Here is a 25,154-nt window from a genome sequence, read left to right as displayed (position 1 = left end):
AAATATCAATGTTTTAAAAGACAGAAACATTCCACTACCTAGAGGCATGAAGCATAGTTTAGAATGCAAGAAGCGTTAGGAAGGAGGAAGGGGGGATTTCATTTTTTTTTCTTTATCTTTAATAAAAAACCTTTATATTAAGAAAAATAAAAATGGTTTATTAAAACCATTTTGCTTACTCATTCTTTAAACTCTGACAACTAATTCATTGGTGAGATAATTGAATGGTTTATTAAAACGATGATATCAGTGATTTATATGATTCATCTAAATTCAACCCAAAGGTTCAAAGTATCAGTTTTCAGGGTAATCGGTACACCCAATAAAGAGTTGGGTGAATTGGTGAATATGTATGATGCGATATGGATACTCTGAACCAAACTCTGTTTGGGAAGAGTGCAAATAAATATGAACAAGTATAAATATTAGGTTTAGAAATACCATATACAACATCTTGCACTGAACATATATTTGTATTCGCACTCTTTTCAAATTGAGTCCCCAAGTATGTACGGTGCAAATACAAGGTCATACACATACTCATAAAATTTAGCACAGGTTCACTTAAAACAGCTCAATGGAGGTGTGTCGGCAGATTAGAAGCTAACATATAGTATTCATATTAATAAGATATAGGGCAAAGCTACAATTACATTACATTCTAAAGAGTTCTCTTACACACATATAAGGGAAGAATATTTACAATGATGATGCAAATGAGATAGGGTAAGATGTGGTTTTCTCAGACCTGAACGCCAATCCTTTCTGCAACCTGCGCCAGTAACTCCAATAAGTCAATGGATGGTAATAACATTAAAGAAAAGAAAAACAAAGTATTGACAGTAAAGTAGTAAATACACATGATAATTCTTTTATCCATAATTCATGACTTTGTCATACCTACACATCTACATTTTGATTCATCTAACAATCTTAATGCGGATGATATCATAGCTACGTTTGATGAGTTTTCAACAGACAAGTACAAAGCAAGCTCCACCAAAACTGGAGCACAAAGAACAAACTACAGAGCTGTTACAAATTACAACCCGGCCCTGGACAACTCCACTCCTTTTGTTCCCTTACAGCCCGCACCCTTGCTAATGAGTCTGCCAATGTATTATCACTTTTAGAGTTCTAGGAACCCATTTGATTGAACTATTCAAGTTAGACCCTAGAATTCGTGCCTGTCTAGCCATCAGCCTGAACTTCCAAGAGATCTCTTATAGTGTACTCATCCAGCAGATTATAGTATTGCAATCACCTTCCACCTCCACATCCCCATCATTTTCATAAGAAAACCATCTAGTGTTTGTGGAATTTGATAACTATTGCCCATCTCCCACCAAATGATCAAAAAATGGTTTAACCACAAAACTTAACCATATTACCTCCATTTGCAGAGTAAAAACTTTAAGTATCTTGAAATTAGTTTGCTCAACATAATTGACACTTTGTTGCATTTGTCACGAATCATGAAATTGCGATAGAAAGCCATGCCACCCTAAAATGGAGTTCAATAAAATTTTGCAAGTTAGGACTTGTCCACCAATCTGGTTTTCTTTGCCTTAGTTTTTTGAACTTTAACAATATTGTTAGCAAGACCTTATTTGCTATAAGAACACTGTAAAAACTGGATCCCATAAAATACAGTTTGAATAAGAACACTGTAAAAATCAGCAGCAGCCAGACTTTTTGATTGTTATTTGTTAGCTAATCTGGTTAAGAATTCTGTCAGAAATGTCCTAGTACAGATAAATTTGAGCAATATGCCAAAAGAAACCTGCCGTATTTTTAACTCTGAAACAACAAAGATGAGAAAATGGTAAACTTCAACTATGGAATACAAAATTATATAGAATAATGATGCTCTTTTCCTTGCTACAATGCCTTATTTTTCCAGATTGCTCTTTTATCATTGGAATTATAATCTCATTATTTAGATCCACCGCCTCATTTTTCACCTCTTTCAACAATAGGAATTGGCTGAAGTGACAAGATGAAATCCTACCCAGAACCTCTACATTTTCAGCTAAATTGAAGACTTGAAATCTAAAATTAGAGTTTTCATGCACAAGGAAATACAATAGTGAGTTTGAATTCCTTAATTTTATGAGTTATTCCTTTAACACTTTTACCTCCTGTAGTCCTATTGAATATTGATTAATTTGTCTTTTTCCAAACTTCAAATCATTTTCCTTTCTTGTTGATTATTTGTTTTTCATGATCATATCAGAGTAGCTCTTAGTCATTACTTGGAATGAAGTAAAAGAGGAAACTAATTTTCAGTGTTAATTTAAACAACATTCTGATTTTGCTCTTAGTTAGTTGCATCCTTCACATATCTTACCTCATGTTTTCCATGTTTCTCTAATCCTTTCTCAGTTTGGACAAGCATCCGCTAATGCAGTGCAATCCAAGGTATCATAGCAGATGTTAACGCATATATGATGTTGATTATAGCACATTGGTTCCACGATAGTAGTCTAGCACTCTAACTAACAACTATCCAATTTCCTGATATTAGAGTAATACAATGCAAAGACATAGAACTGGGTGCAAGTAATATACCTCCTTGAAAGAGTGAACATCACTTCCCCAGAGCCAAGCATCACACCCCGCATCTCTGGCACCCCATATATCATTCCTTCGATCATCGCCAACATGAACAGCCTCCTCAGGTTTTACTCCCAAAAGTTCACATGCCTTCAAAAATATTTTAGGATTTGGTTTCTCTGCTTCAACCTGTTGTGAAAAACATCATGGACCATTAAAATGGAAGTAGTATAATATGGTCAAGCCACCATAGCTTGATTCACATACCTCAGCTGACACTGCTATAGCATCAAACCAATGTTCACAATTCAAAACCCGCAAAACAGGCCGTAGTCGTGTGTCAAAGTTAGAAACAACAGCTATTTTCACACCAGATTTTCTAATGGCCTCAAACACCTTCTCAGCATCAGGATCACAGAGGTGCCAAGCCTGTGAAACAGTCAAAGGACATAAGTTCAAAATTCTGTAGATAGAAAGGTATATAAATGAGAAAATTTTCTAATAGAACTGCCACAACCTTGTCAGTTGTATAGTAGTTATAAAGTTCCTCAAAGTACTCTGAATCTGAACAACCAGTGGAAGATTTGACTATGAATTGCCAGAAGGGTCTTCCATCATCAACATATCTGCACATAGAGAGAGCCTCAAAAATGCTGCACACTGCAGACAGAAGAAAAGAAGGTGCCACGGGAGGTGAAAATTTTCAGAGTTGAGAGTTGAATAAAGAGCAAGAACAATTCATTTTTCATTGTTTCTTGTTACGGATGATCATTTCTAGCCTGGACCGGACCAACATCAAGCCTAAAAATATGTGGGCCAGGCCTGGGCCCAGTACTTCCCAGCCTGCCTGCAATATATTTAATGTGTGCTACTTTACACTATAATATATGGTATATATGTTTAATATAATGTATATAAAGCTATAGGCCCAGAAGTCCAGCCTCCAAATGCAGTGATCATCAACTCCTTTTAACCAATAAGCAAGATCAAAGTGTGCAGGGATCTCTAAGCATTCTTCACCTATTTTGAGTATAACCACAGTTTTAAATATTAGATTCAACTTGAGTACTACACCCATCACAAAAAATTTGACATTAATGTAAATGAAGCACCTTAAAAAAGTGTGATATTTTCTGGAATCCCCAACTTATGAAAAGATGATATTTCTGGATCTAATTGACTTCTCATTCCAAAGACTTTCTGGTTAATTTTCATTCCAGGAATCAACCAGAACAACATTGAAAGTTAATGCTGACCTGTTCATGGGCCGGGTATCCCAACGGGCCGGCCTGGCCCAACCCATTCTAAGTCAGGCTTGGACATGAATTTAGGCCCATAGGCTCAGGCTTGGGCCCAAAACACCAGGCCCGATATTTTTTCAGGTCGGGCTCGGGCTTTCCCAGAAAAAAAAACCGGGCCCGAGGCCAAGCCTGACTTGATAATAATATTATATAACAAAAAATATATTTTATATAATAAAATATATAATATGTTATTTTCTTTGTTTCTCTTCTCTTTTTTAATATAAATAAATCAGTTTTTTATTGATTAAAAAAAGAAAAAAATTTTTTTCCAATTTTCTGGCCAGGCTTTGGGCTCTATGAGGACCGGGCTCAAGCTCAAAACCTAGGCCCAACGGTCAGGCCAGGCTTGGGCTCAGGCCTGAATGTTTTATGTTAATATAGAGACAAAGACTGGTCCAAATCCGGCCCGTGAACAGGTCTAGTTAACACAAAGTGCTTAATATTTAGGGCATAAAAAAAAAAAAAAAACAAATCAATTGTGGAAAAGCCACTAGACATCTTTCTCTAAGGGCTAGGCAAGATATCCTTATCTTACTAAAGCATAAAATATTTCCCAACATTGTTTATCATAATATAAAGGTTAAAACCAGCAACCCAATAATCGTGTTTCTGTGAAAGATATGGAAGATAAACTATATGGGTCCTTCATTTTACCCCAAAATTACCCAGAAAATAAAATGCTGTATGCATGAGATACTCGTGTATACTTTCAAATGCATATCCTTCTTTCCAATTCCGAGTTTCATAAATTGGATGCATAACCATTTATTTTTGGGCATCCAACCAACATAAGAATTAATTGATATTGTTACAGATTTTGTTTTCTAAGTAATTACCAGAAAAACACTAAAGTCAGAATTAGTGTTTTTTTTCTGGTTGGGTTGTGAATAATTGCATGTATCAAGTTCATCATCAAACTAAAGATGTCAATAATGGAGGGATCTAGATTGCATACTAGGGTAAGATAAAGAGATGAGCTGCAACCAAAAGAAAAAAAAAAAAAAAAGAAGTTTTATGTCTGAATTTCTAGCTCTTGCATCATATACAGTTACTAAGTTGTCACTTCCAATATGAGGTAAAGAAAAGGAACTCTCACGACCAAAATATCCAAAACTGTCGTGATAACAACTTCAGTAACCGAAAGAACAGGGAGACCAGTGTCTATAGCTACCATACTAATAGCTTCAATATCAATATATTTTTAACATGATTTAATTTTTAGTATACTTCTGATCTCTCCAAGGAATTTTTAACTTAGTTATTTAGATGCAACTGAGAATACCTGGAATGGATCTCATACCCATAATCACCTCAAACTAGATCAACATGGGTGGGAACAAAATAATTTATAATTATTAAAGGTGTCTACGGTAGGGAAGAGAAAATTTCATTCAATAAATAACTTCTACCAATTACTAGCTTACATTTTCCCACCTTCGGGATCAATTCTATGAAGGAAGAACTAAACAACAATTCAACAAAGAAAAAATGAAAATATAAAAGTTCACAAAATTCTACGATAAAAAAGCCCACAAAAATCTATAAAATTGTTGTAATTAGTTTATAGGAGATAAATATGGTCTCAGTCAACTTCACCAAGAAGATGATCAGAAAAATAAAAGAAGGGAATGCAAAAGGCATCAGAGGAAGGACCCTGTTTACTGTTTTACATTTTCTAATTTTGTTGTCATCAAATATGAAACACTATTCCTACAATTTCTAATTTATAATTGTAAGAAAAATTAATAACGAAAACCCAAATTTTCAAAATTCCATATCAGCCCACAAAGATTCTCGAAGCCACAAAAGGAAAAATAAAATAAAATAAAATAAAAACAAATACTAACACAACAAAAACAGAACTAAAAAAAATCAAAAGATTTCACAAATGTGAAATGTGCAACGAAAGCAAAGCAAACCTGAGCCGGGATCTGCCCCAGGGCTGCCCGTACGCCCACCGGTACCGATTTAGTATCTCATCTTCCGAATACTGCACTCCATATTTCTCTCCAATCTGTCTATAAATCTAAAAAGCAAAGAGCAAAAATCAAAATTCAAAAGAGACGAAAAAAAATCAATTGCAACACAGTTAAACAACAAGATTGTTCATCACTCATCAGTGTGTCTACACTAAAAATTACTCTTACTCACTTGCGCCGTGGGTTGGGAGGGAACGAGGAGGGTCCCAACAGCGTCGACGAGAAGAGCCCTGTGAGTGATATCACCGTACAGAGACCTCCTGTAGTCATAATAATCCTTCGCTCCCAGGAACTCGAGACCCAACTGTCTAAAACCAACGACCTCCGCTTCCTTAGATGACGTCGAAGAAGAAGAGGAGTAGGAAAATGAAGAGAGAGCTTTGAATGGGTTGCTCTGATTCTTCGCTGCGAGGACGTTGGAGCAAGACCTTGCTGCAAAAACCGATCTTCCGTCGATTAACTTTCTTAGAATCCTAGCCATCTTCGTTGTCGCTGATGCAGTAAAAAGCTGGTCTTCTTCTGCTTCATCTATCGTTCACATTCTGGCCCTGGCCGTTGGTTTCTGCCTGCAACTGGGACGCTCTGCCACTGAGGTGGCCAAAATATAAGGCTGGCCCGCTGGAGGAGTGGAGGCTGGAGAGGGTGTGGATTGAATATGCCCCCGAGTGTACTTTAAATTACGACTATGCCCTTTTACCTGTTTGTTGCTTTGTTGGGGGACATCACACGTCAGTGAACTGTGATCAGAAGCTGCGAAAACTCCGAGGAGATATTATATCGCTTTAGGGGATGATACTACATTATTACGGTTATTACCATTAGGGGCGACAAATTTCCTACTCGGGCCGTCATGTTTATTTTTTGCAGGTGCCCCTCTTGAATTTTTTTTTTTTTTGAAAATTCCACCTTGAACTTAATTGAACGTTATTTATTTGTTGAAAATGTCAAAATTACTTTTAAAAAATACTGTTTATTCTTTTTTATATTGAGATTAAACTGATTGAGGTGTTTGAGATTTCAGATTAATAAAGTCATTGTCTTCTACTTCTAGGTTTGAAATACATTCTTATCTAGTTATTTCTTTGCTTTCAGTTATTGTTTCCCTATATCATATTTTATGTTTTTTTCCCTCTTTTTCTTTGAAAATAACCTTATTAGTCTCAAGGTAGAAGACAATGAACAATATATTCTTTTGAATGATAGTTTTAATATTTTCAACAGATAATTGACAGTTAACAATAGGGACCAACTTGACACTTTTTGAAATTTTATGTACTGCAACGATACATTTGAAAGTTTGGGTACTAACTTGACACTATCCCCAAAGTTCAGTGTATTAAAATGGAATTTTCCCTTTTCTTTTTCATTCCACACATGAGAGTTGAATGTTAATATCATCAATCATGACCATCCATCAAGTATACAACCCATTTAGATCCAACATTGTGAAATTTTCAATGAAGTTAAGATCTTCCTCTAAGATCTCATAATTGGTTTAAGTTTCTAAGAAAAGAGAAAGTGGTTCCTCCATTTGGGTGATCCAAACAATAAACTGACTAAAGTCTTTAGCCATTGTGAAATTTTAGATGCAAACAAACCTCTAATTTAGCCATGTGGCGGGATGATGCAAACAATAAATTGATTAAAGTCTTTTTAGTTTTTAATGATGAATGTTTCTAAAATTATAATAATTACTTTTAGAAATGTATCGAAGTTAGTAAACCTTTATTGGTTTTGAAGTATGAATGTAGAGAATGTTGTTTTGAAATTTGAATATTGAGTTGTGAAAAATGATAATTGACCATTTTAACATTGGATATGGAAATGTTTGTTTAATTATTTAAAAAATTAATTAAAAATAATAAAATGAATATAAAATAATTAAATATTTTATATTTAATGTTTTAAATAATATAATTGATAACAAATATAAGTAATTAAATATTTTTAAAGAAGTGAGTAACTATTAATTAATTAATAAATATTTCAAGTAAAGAAATGCATAATTATTTTAAATAAATTATTAAATTATTTAATAAATAATAAAATAATTTATTAAGTAATTAAATAATATATATAATTTACAAATTAATAGTTATTTTTAAATATATTATTATTGTTGTTGTTGTTATTATTATCATGGTTTTCAAAACCGGACCGGACCAAACGGTTGGATTGGAAAAATCGGGAACCGGTCACTTGACAGGTTCCATTATTCCCCAAAACCGTTGATTTTGATCAGCAAACTGCTGAACTAGTCGATTAACCATTCGAACGGTTTTGACCATTTTTCATTTTTTTTTTAATTCGGCCCATTCGATTGTTGTTGTTGTTGTTATTATCATGGTTTTCAAAATCGGAACAGACCGGACGATCAAATTGGAAAAATCAGGAACCGGTCTCAACAAACTGCTGAACTAGCCAATTAACCATTTGAACGGTTTTGACCATTTTTCAATTTTTTTTAATTCGGCCCGTTTGACCCGAAACCGGATCCCTGACCAATTCGGTTGCCAAATCGGTTTTACAAAACATGATTATTATATAGGGTTTTCAAATTGTAACGTATGGAAAAGGAGGATATTTTTTAGGGGGAGGGGACAATTTCTGTAAAACAAAAAGTGAATTCATTGGAATACAAAAGGATGAATGAGGCATTGAGACTGAATTAAAATAATGAAACCGAACGCTCCCATTGCCTATAAAGAAACATGAATGCTTTTCAGCATTCAGCATTAAAACGAACGGGACCTAAGTTCATGCTTTTATTAAGGCTTGTCCTTAGGCCCAAGTCACCAAAACAGTTCCATGTGTGGTCCCATATAAGCCCTTTTCTAACATCACCAATCAGATTTAATACCTCGATTTATGATAAAACAATTTCAGCCTTTTGCCTTTTTCCCATTTAGTCTCATTCTAATACCAATGTTTGAAAGCTCATCTGACCTGGGTTTTCCTTAGGCCCAAGTCATCAAAACAGTTCTATATCTGGTCTCATATGAGCCCTTTTCAGCTTTCCAAAGTTGATTATAGGAAAATAATTTCAGTTTTTCTGCTCTTTTCCATTTATTCACATTGGAATATGTATAGTAGAAGGCTCCCAATTTGAGCTTTCTATCAAGTTTATGTTCACCATTACTGTTTTTTTTACTGATCAACTTATGTAGTGCCTAATGAAGTCTAATGGTGCCTAGATGTCAAACAACATTAAAAAAATGCTTATCAACCACTTTTATCGTTTTTCAAGATAAATCCCTTACAAAATATTTATTGAATAAATGGTTAATTAGGGGTCAATTTGCTGATTTGGGCTGTGGAAAATAAAAATTAGCCAAAAAGTATTTTCAATGCTTGTTAAAGTTGACTTTAAAGACTTGGCAAGCAAAACCAATTTAAGCCCCAAAACACAGACGTAAAGGCCCTGTTTGGATCGACTTTTTTAAAGTACTTTCATACTTTTGGAAGTATAAAAGTACAAAAAACACAACATACTATTTGTATTATGTACTTTATACTTTTTGTTTTCATACTTTTAAAAGTATAAAAAACCCCAAAAACATGGAGTTAGCTTTTTATACTTCATGCTTTTGGCGAAATAGTGCTTTTGTTTTTGTGTAAATGAGTGGTTACCCACCCTTCAATAAAACTCTCGACCCTACCTCCGCTTGCCGTTGCTAGAGTCAGATGACTGTCAACGGTCTCAGACCCCAAAACCATCGGAAACCGACACCAGAAGTATAAATAGACGTGCTTTTGCCAAAGAGAAAATGATATTTCTGTTTAGAAAAGCAGACTTTTCAATTTTTTTTTACCCAAATAGTTTTCAAAACAAAAATACAAGGTTAAAATATTTTGTGTACTTACACTTTGATGTTTTTTAAAAATATAAAAGTAAAAATCTATCCAAACAACGCCAAATTGAGGCATTGTGATTTTAGGCTCAGCCCAGACAACCAAAGCTCAATCAATCGATGGACATACTTGCTCATTCCTAAACCATTATTGCCTAGCAACTCGGGTGTTCAAAGTCATACAACAGACATTTTAGCTTTAACACCCCAACAGCCATGGGCCATGGCCTTTCCAACTTGTGGCCCAAAACCCCTCTTGAGTCCTGAGTCAAGTTGTGGGCATTATCATGAGTTGGAGCTCAAATTTGACATCAGGCAATTGCCACCAAAGAAACGCATAACGAGTGTAAAGTATTGAATCTGAATATGTGAATGTAAGCGAATGTGGCCCATGGTTCTAGACATGGACAAATAAACAAGGCCAAGAAACGCGGCAACAACCAGTCCATGAGGGCATTGACAAGCCCAAACATACAGTTGGGGTCAATTTAAAACCGGAACCCATTTGGGTTTTTGGCCCTTTCTTTATGTTCTGACAATTAGGATTCACCACCTTTTTGTATGTTCTTATCTCCATTAAAATTAATAAAGTGAATTTGGATTTCATTCTCATAAAACCGTCTTTACAACACTGTTCTTACAACCTTTTGCAGCCATGCATAGAGAATATCTCTATATTTGAATGTTTTATTCATGCAACCTTTTGCAGCCATGCATAGAGAATATCTTTATATTTATATGTTTTATTCATGAAAAAATAGTCCCAATACACAGCTCCAGCTGAGAATATAAAGACGGTATAAGGATGAAATTGAAATTATAATAAAGCTGATATTTGCCCTAGGTGTAGGTCATAAAAATGATAACATCTTTACTGGACAGCATTGCATGTGCTCTTACACTTAAAATTACTAATTTACTATTATAGTGTAAGGGGCATGTGCAAGCAAAGATGAAAGGGCAAAAACATAACTTTTTTATGACCTGCACAAAATCATTGTAAATATATGCTTTATATAATACTAATATAACACCGTGTGCTATACATATGTGCAAATATTAATTGGGGGGAAGGGTGTGGAATCTGGATTTGCTCCTCATAAAGCTATGCTCACAGCTCACACCAAATTGCAGCCATTCTTTTTTGGAACATCTGGCCATGGAATGCGACAACATAAGTATGGAAGGTGTTCCTAATGCAAGACTGAAAGTATTCGAAATTGGTGCGAGGAGTGTTCTATGAAGGGTAATCCGGGATTTGATAGGACAACCCTCCTTTTTGTATTGAACCTCTTTTATCTCCCAACTTTTAATGTTATTTTTAATTTATCTAAAAAATAAGAATAAACCATATATGATATATAGTATTTGGATTTAACTTAAGTATCTCTTTTTATATAATATGATCCCACCTTACCATTTTTTTTTATATTGTACTTCACAAATTTTTATTTGTTTTTTAATTTTATTTTTCAAAAGCCTTCACCTATGATATAATATTACGTTTTTTATAAGTGTAAAAAAAGAGAGAAATCTAGAATTCTTTTTTGATAAAGAGAAATTTAGAATTCAATCCACTTCAAAAACTTCTATTAGTTTTTCAATTTTATTTAGCTACAATGAACATGGAGTTCATGTTCCGAGTCTCGATCTCCTCTCAACAAAAAAATGTCCCAACACGCTACTAACGTGATTTGCACCCACACTTTGTCCTACATTGTGGACCCCACTCATTTGATGAGATGTGCGGGCACGGATAATGTTGGAAGTGTGTTGGACCTTTTAGTTGGGAGGAGATCCAATTCTGATGTTCCATTTGATACTCGGACAAGGTTTACAGGTGGCAATGGATGAATTGATTGATGGAAAGAGTGGAGGTTAATTAATTTTCATCATCCGATGTCTCTATCTCTTTACTCACATCCAAAAGACACGTCGATATCTCCCGCAACGGACGGATAAGGCGATAAGCTTGGCGTTTGCGAATCGCCAATCGGAAGAAAATCGATGAACGAGGAGTGGCATTTTAGTAGTTACAGTAAAAATTCTGTGCATTTTGATTTTGTGAGGAATGGAGCAAAGCAGAGAATAAGGACACGGCGACGTTTGAGTATGTGAAAAAGTAACTCGCATTCGGTCCTCCCAACACCATACTCACACCGTATTTACACCACTGTACGCTTATAGCTGTATTTTTCATCAATAAAAACACACAATTATGAAGATATTCTCAATTGTGAGGATTGAACTCGGTTTCGAAGTAAATTAAAATTTTTATGTGAAAGATCTTCAAGAATTTGCATATGAATTGGGAATATCTCATAACGTAAACTATGAAAAATGTTCTAATACATGTTGAAATGTACATTTAGAGCGCTTACGAGATATGCTTTGTGGAACATAAATGTGAACTCGATTTTTCCATATAAAGAGTAAAGTAGTTAGGAATTTAGGATCAACGTTAGCAAATCCCAGCAACAAGATCAGAAAGTGAGTCCCACTTGGAAACTACTCATTGTTAGGCCTACCATTGTTGGAGCATGGATTCCTTTAGCTTTACACTTGAATCAATCCCCACCTTTTATTCTGGCGAAAAGCAAGAAACAAAAGTAGAGTGCTTTGTAGGAATGCTCATAAAAATTTGAAAAACGGAAAGATAAATTGATGAAATATGTGTTTGGTATAGTTTTTATTTATTAAATAAATATTTGTATTTGATTTATTTTTCAAAATGAGGAAAATAATTGATAAACCATTTATTGACATTTAAGCACTACATCAGCTGAACAATGAATAAATACTCAACCGTTGGGGGAAGCATTAAAATGAAACTTCCCCCAACAGTTGGTGTATACATAAATCAAAACTCATTGCGTATGGTTGAACATGATGAGAAGAATGTTGATTTTCTGATGACATATATAATGGTGTTTTGATAAATGTTTATCACGAAACGTCCACAAAACAATACACATGTGAAGTCATCTAAAATTTATGCAACATATAACAAGCCTGATGCATTCTATGATGATTCCTTCCTCAAATTGACAAGCAAAAAAAAAAGCGACAAATTCTTTAATTTGTATGGTTATGTTTTGCTGGAAAAAATCACATCAGAAAATTGGAAGGCAGGATAACCGTCTAGCAATGATACTAGATTCAGTCCTTGTAAAATTTGTCCTCACAATACTTACAACCGTGTATTTGGAATATTTCCATATTTATATTTTTTTTATTCATGGAAGATGTTCTTAATGGAGATCGTAAATGTTGCGAGGACGGTGTGAGGACTGAAATTGATTACCTATTAGTGGGTTCTGACAAAAATAGAGTTTGAATGGGCACCCCACAAAGTGCCCTTCACAACCCATCCCGAGTGTATTGGAACATTTCTTATGCTTGTCATGGGTAGATATTCCCAATTCATGGAGGCAATGGGTTGTGGGGTGCGTGTGTAACATGCTCCGCTGGGAGTCCATCATATCTCCTAGAAATGCACCTTGAGTGTGTAAATATAGGTTCAAATTTCCACACAACAAGGAGTCCACAAAATGTGTTCCAACACCCTATCAATATCATTTGATACCGCACATCTCACATATGGTGTGTCCCACTTTTATGGTGGGCAACAATTCATAGTGAGATGTGCGGTGTTGAATCAACTTGATAGTGTTTTGTTGGTAGGAGATCCCAATTCCACGACATGTGACGGATATGTCATTTTGAAGGCCTTTTCTAAGTCTGTTTTAAATATTAAAGCTTAATTTGGAAGGAGTACAAATACGAATGTATACAGTACAAATATATACAAAATATAAGGTTTTGCACTCTACAAATTTGTATTTCTACTCTTCCAAACTGAGCCTAAATAACATTTAAATTACCCCTCATCAAAGTATGAAAAAAACATTGATTTTTTATAATACAGAACACCCATACGTAGGCTTATGAATATTGGGTGAATGAATATATATATTTGTTGCAAGGGTGGATGGATACTTTGAACCTTGTAAACATGCATTGTATTTATTATTTAACTATTTACTTCATTACCTCACAATCTATAATTACATACTGGATACTAAATTGTTAACGACCACCCCATATTAAATATAGAACAACTATACTTATGTAATTGTAGACTTATTTCGTTTAAAGTTTTAAAGAATGGAAAAATATACCCATACACATGCATAGGTGACCAGTATATTCCGAGTGGAAAGATAGCCATAAGACATAAACGAGTATGATCAGGGACTGAATTTAATTGGATTTTGGTTGTATTTGGTATCATTGTTGTTTATACTACAAATATATGGGATTTATTAATACAAATTTTTGATAAAATAGGTCGGTGTTTAAATAAAAAACCATTTTTAGTATTTTTTATTTTTAGTATTAAATGCAATAGCAACATTGCCACTTGTTCATGAAACATCAAATTTGGTGATGTTTATACTATAAATGCCAACATCAATCCAATGCATATATTTTTATTAAAAATATACGATGTAATGTAACAAGACAATTTCTCAAAAATTTGTATTAATAAACCTCAAATCTTATTAGTAAAAACCCCAATTATATCAAAAGACAACCTTTAACTGCAATAATACCAAACACAACCTTTAACCATCAAAAAGGTGGCAACTAGCTTGCTGATATAATCTCTCTGATTAGTTCTACCGAAGATTTGGGATTGATCCACGCCTTTAGTAGGAATGGGGGGCTTCGGGTTTGTGAGAGGGCTACCCTTTGTCGTGTAGCCCATTTACCAAAGGGCTAGCTATATGGCAGGGGAATCTGTGCCTCGGCTTATTATTTATGTTCATTGAAAGTTTGCAAAAGCAAACTTACCAAGTTTCAAATGACTTACAGATATTCAACCTATTTCAAATTTAACAAATGACATTTTTAGTGAATGAGCTTCAATATGAACAATGCTACTTTGCCATGTGGCCATGGATTTTTTCATATATATCAAATAAATAACCATTCGTTGCCGTTTGGGTTATGTTTGATTTGAAGGGAAAGGAAGGAAAAAGGTGAAGAAACCTGTACAAACGTTTTCCTACCTTTTCCATCAAACCAATACACAGCCTTGGAAAAAGAAGATTAAAAAAGATAAATCCTTAAAATAAGGAATGCCAAGTGCAACTTTAGTTGACGGTTTTTGCCATTTTTTCAGAAAACATCATTTTGGGTATTTATTATGGGTAAATAATTTTTTCCTACCAGGTGCCTATGTGTCTTAAAAACAAGAATAAATGCTAATAAAATATTGTTTTTGAATTTTGTGCAAACTAAACAGTTGTCCCGAAATCCAAGAAAAACAAACATTGCACCAAGATCACCCTAAAACATCCAAGAGTCTACCTTCTACACTTTAAACCATTGCCTCTTCTCTTCAATGTGAGGGAGGACCGAAAAGATCCAGCCAGCCTAAAAAATATTAAGGGTTGTTCAACAGCCCAATAGATAAGAAGACATATTAAACAGTTAGGGACTTGTCTTTAAAGATCAAGACTGTTAAAAACAGTTGGAAAGTCTTATTTTCAGTGCAAAAAAAACTTCCCGATTTTGATCTTTTAAACTTTCTACAAACGAAAGATGCGTCAGACACCACCTTAGCTAACATTCAGCCTTAATGGGCCCAAAAGGCCAAAACTGTATCACCAAAATCAAGATAAGAAATTCTAGTCGATTTAACGAATAATAGATAATTGTGTTTTTAACGTGAGACATGTGGATTAAGCATGGTTTCTTGTTCCACACAAGTAAGAATAATCTGAAGCAATTATTTAATGCATATTGCAAATCGACAGGGAGATTTACTTTTTCTATTTAATATTTGTGGATGAGAACCAAATGCTTCCTCTTTATGTCTTTTTTGGATTAGACAAAGTACTTCATTCCTAATAAACGGGATGAGAGGTGGAGTGAGCAAGATGGGCTGTTGGAAAATGGGGCCCATCATGTAATCACACGAAATCCATAATGAGCAACGATTAAGACCCATGGTTTTATCGGTTTACCAAAATGTTCGTGTTTTACTAAATCACCTTTATAGTTTGTAATTGATTTTCTTAATTGACATTTTTAAGAAAGAAGTGGGAAAATGACAGTTTTGGCTTTAATATCTGTTTGAATAAATTTAATTAAAAAAAGTAAAATGGAAATGTCATTCTTGCCCTTGGTAAACGCCACTGTTATCTCTTCTTTCTATACCCTCCTGTTAAAGCAAAACATTATTTGAAAGATCAGCTAGAGTACTTTCAAAATACAAACCATACGTCCGTGCCTTTAATCATTTCCCACTCAATTCTTGATGTGAATTCTGATGAATAATACTATACAAGTACAGGAAACGTGTTGTGAGGAGCAGATCCGGACTCCTCTGATTTCTCTTTTGATAATCAGGCAAGGTTTACAGGTGGCAATGGATGAACCGAGTGGACGCTAGTTGAGATTAAATCAGTCCCCACAAGACTGCTCCTCCACAGCACATCTCCGCGTGTATTGAAAACATCTCCGATGTATCAGAAATGATGACATCATTATTGGTCTCAATACACGGTGGGATGCGCTGTGGACGTTGTGGGGGCTGATTTGAATTCACGTTAGTTATGAATTTGGATCTTCTATCAACAATTTTTACCAATCACCCAGACATGTTTCCAATCCTCTCGTGTGAATTAATGGGATGGACTTTTAGGTGCCATTCGACAGTGTGTGTATATATAGTGGATGGGACCATTTTGGTTTTGTCTATGATAAGATATGGTGTTCTGTTATGTGTAGACGGTCTCATCCACAAAATAGTGTGGACAGGAATGGGCCACACCCCAATTTACCATCCATAGTATTTTTTTGTGGATGATCCACATTATGGTATGCACAATTTGTGAAAAGATTTCAGTGTAAACGTACTTGCGTTACATTGATCCAAATTCAATTACTCTCATTTTATTTAATATTTTAATAATTTTTAAATTTTTAATATTTTATCAATAAAATAATAATTTTTAATGCTAATTCTACCACAAGTCCGACAGCTCTCCTTCTCAACTCTGTTTTCATTATTTAAATTTTAATTTTTTGATAGTTTTTATCAATAAAATAATATTTAATATATTATTTTTTAATTATTTTAAAAATGCAATTGTTGTTTACACATTGATGGTTTTTTTATTTTGTTTATCATATAAAATGCAAAAATTAGAAATTTATGATTGACTATGTAGATCTCCCATAAAATGTATATGAGATACATAGAATCAAAAAGTATGATGTGAACCAGTCCACACCACACCTACAAAACGCCATCGTGGGTGTGGACTAGGCCGGTCCACACAATCTATCCACAATTAGGAACAATTGTGGACTGTGGTGTGGTGTGGATTGGTCCCTGCCACAAGGTGTGGTGTGGACCAGTTCACACCCACCAATTTTTCATCCACACTACAAAACACGCTTGAACATTGCCAAAACCCTATTGCCTCGACCTCTCCTCTTATCATTGCTCAACTAGCGGCAATCATTCTCACTAGCGATGACTATGGCAACTCCAGCAACCAATGGCGATCCTCTCTGATTCACTTGTTATATTCCTTTCATTCTTTTTTGCTTCTTTCATCTCTTCCCAGTACTGAGGATTTTCAAGATCCACCGCCGCCTGTGCCAATTTCTTTCCATCCTTGTTCCGTCGATAATTATTTACATCTGCAATGGTCACACTCACCATCGCCAGTGATCTTTCTGATCTCTGCCCAGTAAAAAGGAGGACTGCCAAGACCCAACACCTGCACCAATCTCTTCCTATCTTTGCTTCATCAGAAACCATTCACACCTGTAATGTTTACCAGTGCAATTTCCTTTTGTATATTGGGCTTTTTAATAGATCATGCCCCTTAATCTTTGGAGATTCATTTGATCACGACTCATATCTTCAATTAGTTTTCGTTTTCCATTTCATTGTCATAGTGACAAATATTTGCTATTGTTGGAGAATCTTGCACCTCTGGTAGGGATACAATGCAAACAACTTTTTAAACCTATCCATAATTGGTTGAAGATATGGGATGTGGCTGAGTGGTGCTTAATTCCAGAAATACAACTAATGGAGTTTAATACATGCTATTCTTAACTCCAATCTACTGGAGTTTGAAAAAGCTGTCTGATAGTTCATTTTTATTTGATTTGATCTTTTAACAAAAGCAACTTTTGAAACAATTAAAAATAAAAGCTAATTAGAGATTCTACGGTTCTACTATTGATGGTGCACGATCTAGATACTCCTAGTTGGAAAATGATTTAAACACTAGTTGCGTGACGAGTTGGACCAAGCTGCAAGATAATAGATCAGAGGACCCGGGGTGGCTAACCCGACAAAGTCACTCTGATGCTTAAGTCAATACAATATTAGGGATGCGATCTAAATACTTGAATGCTAGAGTGCTAGTGAGCAAATAATCGCACGTTTTGAGGATTGATGCCCTTATATAGTTGAGTAGTCGTGAATCCTACGAAAAGACTCCGGGATCTTCGGGCTATGTAAATAAGATCCGTTCCGTTTCCGAAGGAGGACAATGCACCGGTTGATAAGGTTTATCACTTCCCTCTGATTCGGGCGGAGTGAGGATGAGCCTTGTTAATGAATGCCGTGAACCTAGGGAATTCGGAGTCCGTTGGAAAAGCTTTTAGAGTCAATTACGTGGCGCTTCAATTCTTTGGCCCCGATCTTGCACCTTGGTTCTTTGGCTCTAAACTGGATCAGGTACCGAGGTGCCTTTATGACAAGGTACTCAAGGTCCTGAGCTCCAGAGCTGCTAGCAAGGCTCCCTTGCTGAGTTGACATCCTAATGGTTGATCGCGTCCACATGTACTTCGGTTGCAAGGTCGGACCAACTTACCCCTCATCAACTATCATGGATGATCATCAATCTTGTCTAATGTTTTAATCAAGGATCAAAATTTCGTTACGTATCGGTCAATACGTATCATATTCGGGCCTTTCCGATATGTCCCTACAGGGGTTGTATCGGGTTAGGCCATGGTAGTAGTCGGGACTTAAATCGACCCCTCTTAACTAGTTTTGGAAAAAAAATAAATGAATAAAACATAAAAAAAGCATTGATACAGACCGATACGCCCTACCTGTATCGATATTTAGAACCTTGCTTTGATACATGTTATTCTTGAAATATTTTATGAAGATAACTGATCAAGCTCAGATGAAGACGTTTTAAGCAAAAGTTATCAGGATATTGTAGCGAGTACAATAGTGAGTAAAGCTTGATTGCCACCAGTTGTGTCCAAGGGTTCATTTGGTTTATAGGAATAGGGGTTTGGAACCGGAATCATAATAGTTCATTTCGACTCCAACTATTTGATTGGGTGGAATCAGAATCACATTCCCAATCCCGGTGGAATGACATTCCCCCATATGATGGAATCAAGGATCAAAATTTTGTCACATATTGGGGCCTTCCTGATGTAGGGGCATATTGGGTTAGGCCATGGTTCAGAGGGTAGCCAAGACTTAAACCAACCCCTCTGAACTGATTTTGAAAAAAATAAATAAAACACAAGAAAAAAGCATTGATACATCCCGATATGCCCTGTATCGATATTTAGAACCTTTTATGGAATGGACATTCTCTCCCCCTCCCCTATGAATGAGAATCTATTCCGTCCAATTCTTATTCCGAATTCAATTCCAAATTGAACCAAACAGGTAAAGGAATAGACCATTCTATTCCAATTCCGAAGGATTCCCTTTCTGATTGTGAACCAAACAAACCTTGATTGTTGTCGATGGGTCTGAAAATCCTCTATACTAGGAAGAGATGAGAGAAAACAAAGAGGAGTGAAAGGAATAAAAAAATGAAGCCGAGAGGATCATTGTTGCCGGTGAGAATGATTGCCACTGGTGGAGCAATGATGAGAGGAGAGGTCCAGGGTGTCTAGGCGGTAGGGTTTTAGCAATGTTCAAGTGGGAGATTAAAACGGGATGGATGAAAATTGTGTTTGAGGAGCTAACAAGATGGACTAAACGTTCGTCCCATTAACTCGCACACGAGAAGGTAGAAAGCATGTCATGGGACACGTGCCTCCACTTGATGTTGTTGATACGTGGTTAGTAGAAGATCCAGACTTGTTGGTTTTCATCAGTGTTAAGAAAACTAGACGGGATCGGTTGGATCAACTAAACCGTGACCCGAGGCCATGGCTAGTACTCAAGAACTGTTATGTTTAAAAACTCGATGAAAACCGACAGACCATCTGATTTAATCAGAAAACCGGTGAACCGACCCCAATTTCATGAAACCGCTCAGGTCACTAAGTAATTGAAATTTCAAAATAAGTGCATAAGACTTGAACCCATGACTTCTTATTTTCATATGTTACTTAATTACCACTAATACCTCTTTATTTGTATTAATTAATGACTATTTATCGTATATATCACTTTATTATACATGTATTTTAAATAAAATGTAAATTAAGAGCTTAACCTTGGTCATTTAGTTTACAAATTAAGGAATTTGCTGACTCCCCTTGGAAATCCCCCCTCTCCTGTTTTTTATAATGTTTCAATTCTTCACCCTTCTCCCATCCCCCATCGTTTTTCACTCTCACCCGTTATTCCCCTTTATTCTTTTTGTTTTTTCTTTGCTTCTTTTGTGCAGGGATTTTGGCATAGGGGGCTGACTTTTCATTGATTTGGTGTTGGGTGGTGGCCATGCTTTGGTTTGCCATCCATGGCTGACTTTTCATTGGTTTGCTATCCATTGCAGTTTCTTGGTTGCAGTTGCAACTTGAAGTTCACCAACAGGTTCCCTTATTGATAATGGGTACATTTATTTGGGGCTTTGCTGTCTTTTGCGGCTTTCTTTCGATTGTGCTATTTCTGACACTTTGGCCTTTCTTTTGAGTGTCCCTCCTAACTTTTTTTCTCTCAGTTTTGATGGATGAAAATGCACTGGATTGATGTTTCTTTTGTTGTTGATTCTTACCTCACCTCTTGCCAATTACAAAAGTTTTTTATCTTCTCTTTTATCCACTAATTATTCTTTTAAAAAATTATTTCTAGGCTTTCTTACGTGGAATTGTTATTAATTCTTTCTATTTATACAAATTTCTTGATTGAATGAAATATACTTTACTTTTTATAAAAAAAAAAAAATCCTCTTTAGCCCATAAACCTCTTCCTTCTCCAATTCGATAACCGGTTCGTTCCTTTGAGCATTGGTTTTCATCATCCGATGTCTCTGTCTTTAGCCAAAGTCGTGTCGATTCTCCCGCAACGGACGGATAAGGCAATAAGCTTGGCGTTTGCTGATCACGAATAGGATGAAAATCGATGAACGAGAAGGGGGCATTTTTTTGTGATGCGAGGAATGGAAGAAAGCAGAGAATAAGGACACCGCGACGCTTGAGGCTGCGAAGAAGTAAACGGAAACTTTTACGTGGCGGATCTTCACGGGTAATAAGTGTAAAGTAGTTTGGATCAACGTCAGCAAAATTTCTCCTGCCAAACAAGATCAAGAAGTGGGTCCCACTTGGAAACTCCCCAATGTGAGAGTGAGGCCCCACCATTGTTGGAGCATGGATTCCTTTTGCTTTACGCTCGAATCAATCTCCACCTTTTATTCTGGCGAAAAGAAAGAAACAAAAGTAGAGCACTTTGTAGGGATGCTCGTAAAAAACAAAATGCTGTAATAAAATAACCAGTTTTACATTGATGAATTTTCTACCGAAAAACAAAGGTAGCCTTGGTTAAAGTTGGTAGAAGGGTCATATTTGGGTAAAAAAATGTTGAATCTGGTGTTGTAATCTGCGTACTACTGACTTGGTAGTTACCATCAGGGCCATGGTTTTCAAAATTGGATTGGATGGTGGGATCGGAAAAATCGGAAACTGATTAGGTGACCGGTTATGTTTTTCTAAAAAACCGAATTTCCCCCAAAACCGTTGATTTTAGTCAATAAACCACTAAATCGGATGATTAATCGTTTAAACTGTTTGAATCATTCAAATGGTTTTGACTTTTTTTTTATTTTTTTATTAGAATGGGCCGAATATTCAGTTCGAACAATCAGACCGTTCGACCCAATAACCAGACCCCTTACCGGTTTAATTACCGGATCGGTTTTAAAAACCATGATCAGGGCAATATCAAATGGGTATTAGAGTTGGACAAGGAAAAAAGAGCTGCGTTATTCTAGGGATGGATACATGACGGACAGTTCGTTTAGGTTAACTAAACTTGGACCAATTACCCAGAAAACGTGGATTTGTGGGGACCTAGATACAAAGGCTCCATAGAAAAAGATAAACTGATAAAGACATCTGAAATTTATGCAACATAAAACAACCTTGATGCATTCTTCAAGTTGACAAGCAAAGAAAAAGCAAATTCATCAATTTGTATGGTTATATATATTTTATTCAAAAGAACTGTTACATCAGCAAAACCAATATTGGGAATTGGGATTTCCTTGTATTGAGAACGGGATATGTTCCACATGTGCATGTGGAAGGCATTGTGAGGTTGGTGTGAAAAGTGAAGAGCACATCTGGATTCAACATTGATGAGTATCGAGATGGGTTTCCATTAGGGTAAACCTATGCTTATACCATTCTAACAGCCTTTCTCAATCTTGCATTGAGAATATCTCTTCGTCAAATAAAGCATGTAAGTACAGAAATATTCTCAATGCAAGTAAATAAAGACTGCTTGAATGGGCTTTTCCCTGATTGAAGCCAAACTTGTGAGTATCCACATTTAGGTAAAGCATCTATTGATTACCTGTTAGCTGGTAGAAATGGAATTCAGCCCATCCTTCAATGAATTGAGAATCTCCCACGGAGGGGATGGGCAGTGGGGTGTGCATGGAACGCACTTTGTGGGGAGCCCATCTCGTCTCGTAGAAATACACCTAAATGTGGTTTCAAAGTTTCCACAATTAATGATAATTCATTTTGAAGGCCTTTTCCAAAACAGTTGGTTTTAAATGTTAAATAACATTTAAACAAACCCCTCATCAAAAAATATAAAAAGTTTTTTTTATAATATTGAAACACTGATATATATCCATGTATATTGGGTGTATCGATACTTTGAACCTTGAGAACATGTATTTTATTTACCTCATTACCTTACAATCTATACTTACATGATCGATGCTAATGACCGCCCCATACTAAGTATGGAGCAACTATACTCATGTAATTAAAGGCATTTCATTTAAAAGAATGAAAAAAATATACTTATCCTTTGTTGTATAGACCATTTACCAAAGGGATAGCTATATGGGAGGGGAATATGTGCCTAGGCCTATTATTTATGTCCATTGAAAGTTTGCAAAAACAAACTTATCAAGTTTCAACATTCAATCTAGTTCAAATTAAACAAATGATATAGGGGCTGTTTGGCAAGTCTTAGGAAGATCTTCCAACAGCTTATATGGCCAAAAGATGTAATGGGCATTTGGGGTTTTGCCTTTAAAGATATTGATCATTTGGTAAGTATCCTAGTCTATCATGGTCTACATAACTGTTAAATGAAAGGTTTTAGGTGTAGAAAGATAATAAAATTCATTTGAAGCCATATTTTTGGCCATTTTGGGCTTTTATGAGCTTTTTAAAACTTAGGCCTTTCTGATTTTTTCTTTTTTATTGTTAAGCGGAGAAAGACCAAAATTTAGTCTTTTAAACTTTGAAAAGTCCATAAAACCACACAAAAAGACTTGGCATTTGCCCCCACATTTAGAGAATGAACTTCAACAGTTCTAATTTGTTACATGGCCATAGATTTTGCCATTTCAAATAAAATGTAACTCACTATAGTCTACAGATGAGCCAATAACTACTCTTTGCCCTTTGGAGAAAGGGCTAACATCCGGCCTTAAGGAGCCCAAAACTGTATCAGCTAAATCAAGATCAGAAATTCTAGTTGACTTAAAGAAGAATAGATAATAATACCCAAAAAAGAATAGATAATTGTGTTTTTACTTTTTAACGTGCGAAACATGTGGATTAAGCGTAGTTTCTCGTTCCAAACAAGTTAGAATAATCTGAATCAATTATTTAATGCATATTGCAAACCAAAAGAGATTAACTTTTTTCTATTTTTACAAGTGTTTGTGGATGAGAATCAAATGCTTCCCCTTTATGTCTTTTTTTATTAGACAAAGTATTTTTTTTTTTTTTTTTTATAGCCGATGTACTTCATTCCTAATAAACGGGAGGAGAGGTGGAGTGGGCAATATGGGCTCTTGGAAAATGGGGCCCTTCATGTATTCACACGAAGGCCATATATGAGCAACGATTAAGACCCATGGTTTTATAGATTTATTAAAAGCTATACTTGAAGACCGAAATTTTGACAAGTATCAGGCCGTATCGGGGGCTTTTCGATACGTCCCTTCAGGGGTGTTTCAGGATTTTGACCGGTTCAGAGAGTGGATGGATCTTAAACCGGCCCCTCTGAACTGGATTTGAAAAAAAAAAACTAAAAAAAAGGCCATCAATACTGTCCAACACGCCTATACCGTCATATCAGGCATATTAATATTTTGAACCGTAGGTATACTATAGTTCGTGTTTTACTAAATCACCCCTATAGTTTGTTACCAATTTTTTAGGGTTATTTATTAAAACACCCCCTATATTTTATAGATTTACTAAATTTAACTATACTTTGCATTTTATTAAAACACCCTTTATAGTTTGCAATGGATTTACTTAATTGATTTTCCATTAGATGATAGTGGAAAAATGACAATTTTTATAAATAAAAATGAAAGCACCATATTTGCCCCTAATAAGACATGGCCAACCACTATTGGTTATATTTGGTCAATTTTGCTTTATGTACAAAAAAGTATTAAGGGTATTTTTGGAATAAACAATCAGGGCCCAATGACAAAAACACTCCTTAATGAAAGGTAGATTAAGTAAATAGGTTGCAAAGTATAAGGGGTGTTTTAATAAAATAAAAACTATAAGGTAGGTTTAAGTAAATACATGAAACTATAAGGGATGTTCTAGTAAATGACACATTTCGTTAATACCTTTTACAAGACAGAAGTGGAATGACAATTTTGTCCCTAGTATAGTAATATCTATTTGAACAGATTAAATTAAAAGAAAGTAAAATGTAGGCAAGCATTCTGTTCAAATTTTGTTCTATGTTCAAAGAAGGAAGATGTATTGTTGTAGACAAAGAATCCAGAAGTTATTGTTCCCTCTTCTTCTTTATCCTGCTAAGGCTGCATTTGGCATTCCTTATTTTAAGGATTTATCTTTTTTTTTTTTATTAAAAATTCAGTTTTATAGAGGCATTTTAACTGCAAAAAAAAAAATCCTTAAAATAAAAAATACCAAATGCAGCCTAAAACAAAACATTGTTTGATAGACCTTGATATGAAGTGGCAGGGGTATTTTCAAACTAAACA

At 35.3% G+C, this 25,154-nt stretch overlaps 1 protein-coding gene across 2 annotated transcripts; it reads right to left on the bottom strand.

The window, feature by feature from the left end:
* Window positions 1-599: 599 nt before the first annotated feature.
* Window positions 600-6,453, bottom strand: LOC104611317 (uncharacterized). 2 transcript variants are annotated; one of them, XM_088891254.1, is made up of 7 exons: window positions 6,012-6,451; window positions 5,780-5,886; window positions 3,074-3,182; window positions 2,824-2,985; window positions 2,572-2,745; window positions 1,392-1,504; window positions 600-772 (listed from the first exon to the last, which is right to left on the bottom strand). In XM_088891254.1, exons 1-7 carry the CDS (start codon window positions 6,318-6,320, stop codon window positions 700-702), a joined length of 1,047 nt encoding a protein of 348 aa, XP_088747380.1. In that variant the 5' UTR covers window positions 6,321-6,451; the 3' UTR covers window positions 600-699. The 2 variants fall into 2 exon arrangements, with proteins under 2 accessions (XP_088747380.1, XP_010276622.1); XM_010278320.2 differs by lacking the exon at window positions 1,392-1,504 and having other exon boundaries at window positions 6,012-6,453.
* Between the last annotated feature and the right edge of the window lie 18,701 nt (window positions 6,454-25,154).

The sequence above is a fragment of the Nelumbo nucifera genome, chromosome 7, assembly GCF_055504915.1.
Source record: "Nelumbo nucifera cultivar China Antique chromosome 7, China Antique-T2T, whole genome shotgun sequence".
Lineage (NCBI taxonomy): Eukaryota > Viridiplantae > Streptophyta > Magnoliopsida > Proteales > Nelumbonaceae > Nelumbo > Nelumbo nucifera.
Note: the sequence above shows the minus strand (reverse complement) of the source record. Positions and strands in the feature narration are given on the sequence as shown.

Coding starts and splice junctions, on each gene's coding strand:
- LOC104611317 (XM_088891254.1), bottom strand. CDS start 6,320: ATGGCTAGGATTCTAAGAAAGTTAATCGACGGAAGATCGGTTTTTGCA. Junction 3,183..5,779: donor TGGGGCAGATCCCGGCTCAG/GTTTGCTTTGCT, acceptor CTCTATGTGCAG/ATATGTTGATGATGGAAGAC. Junction 1,505..2,571: donor ATGTTCACTCTTTCAAGGAG/GTATATTACTTG, acceptor ACTCCATTTTAG/GGTGGCATGGCTTTCTATCG.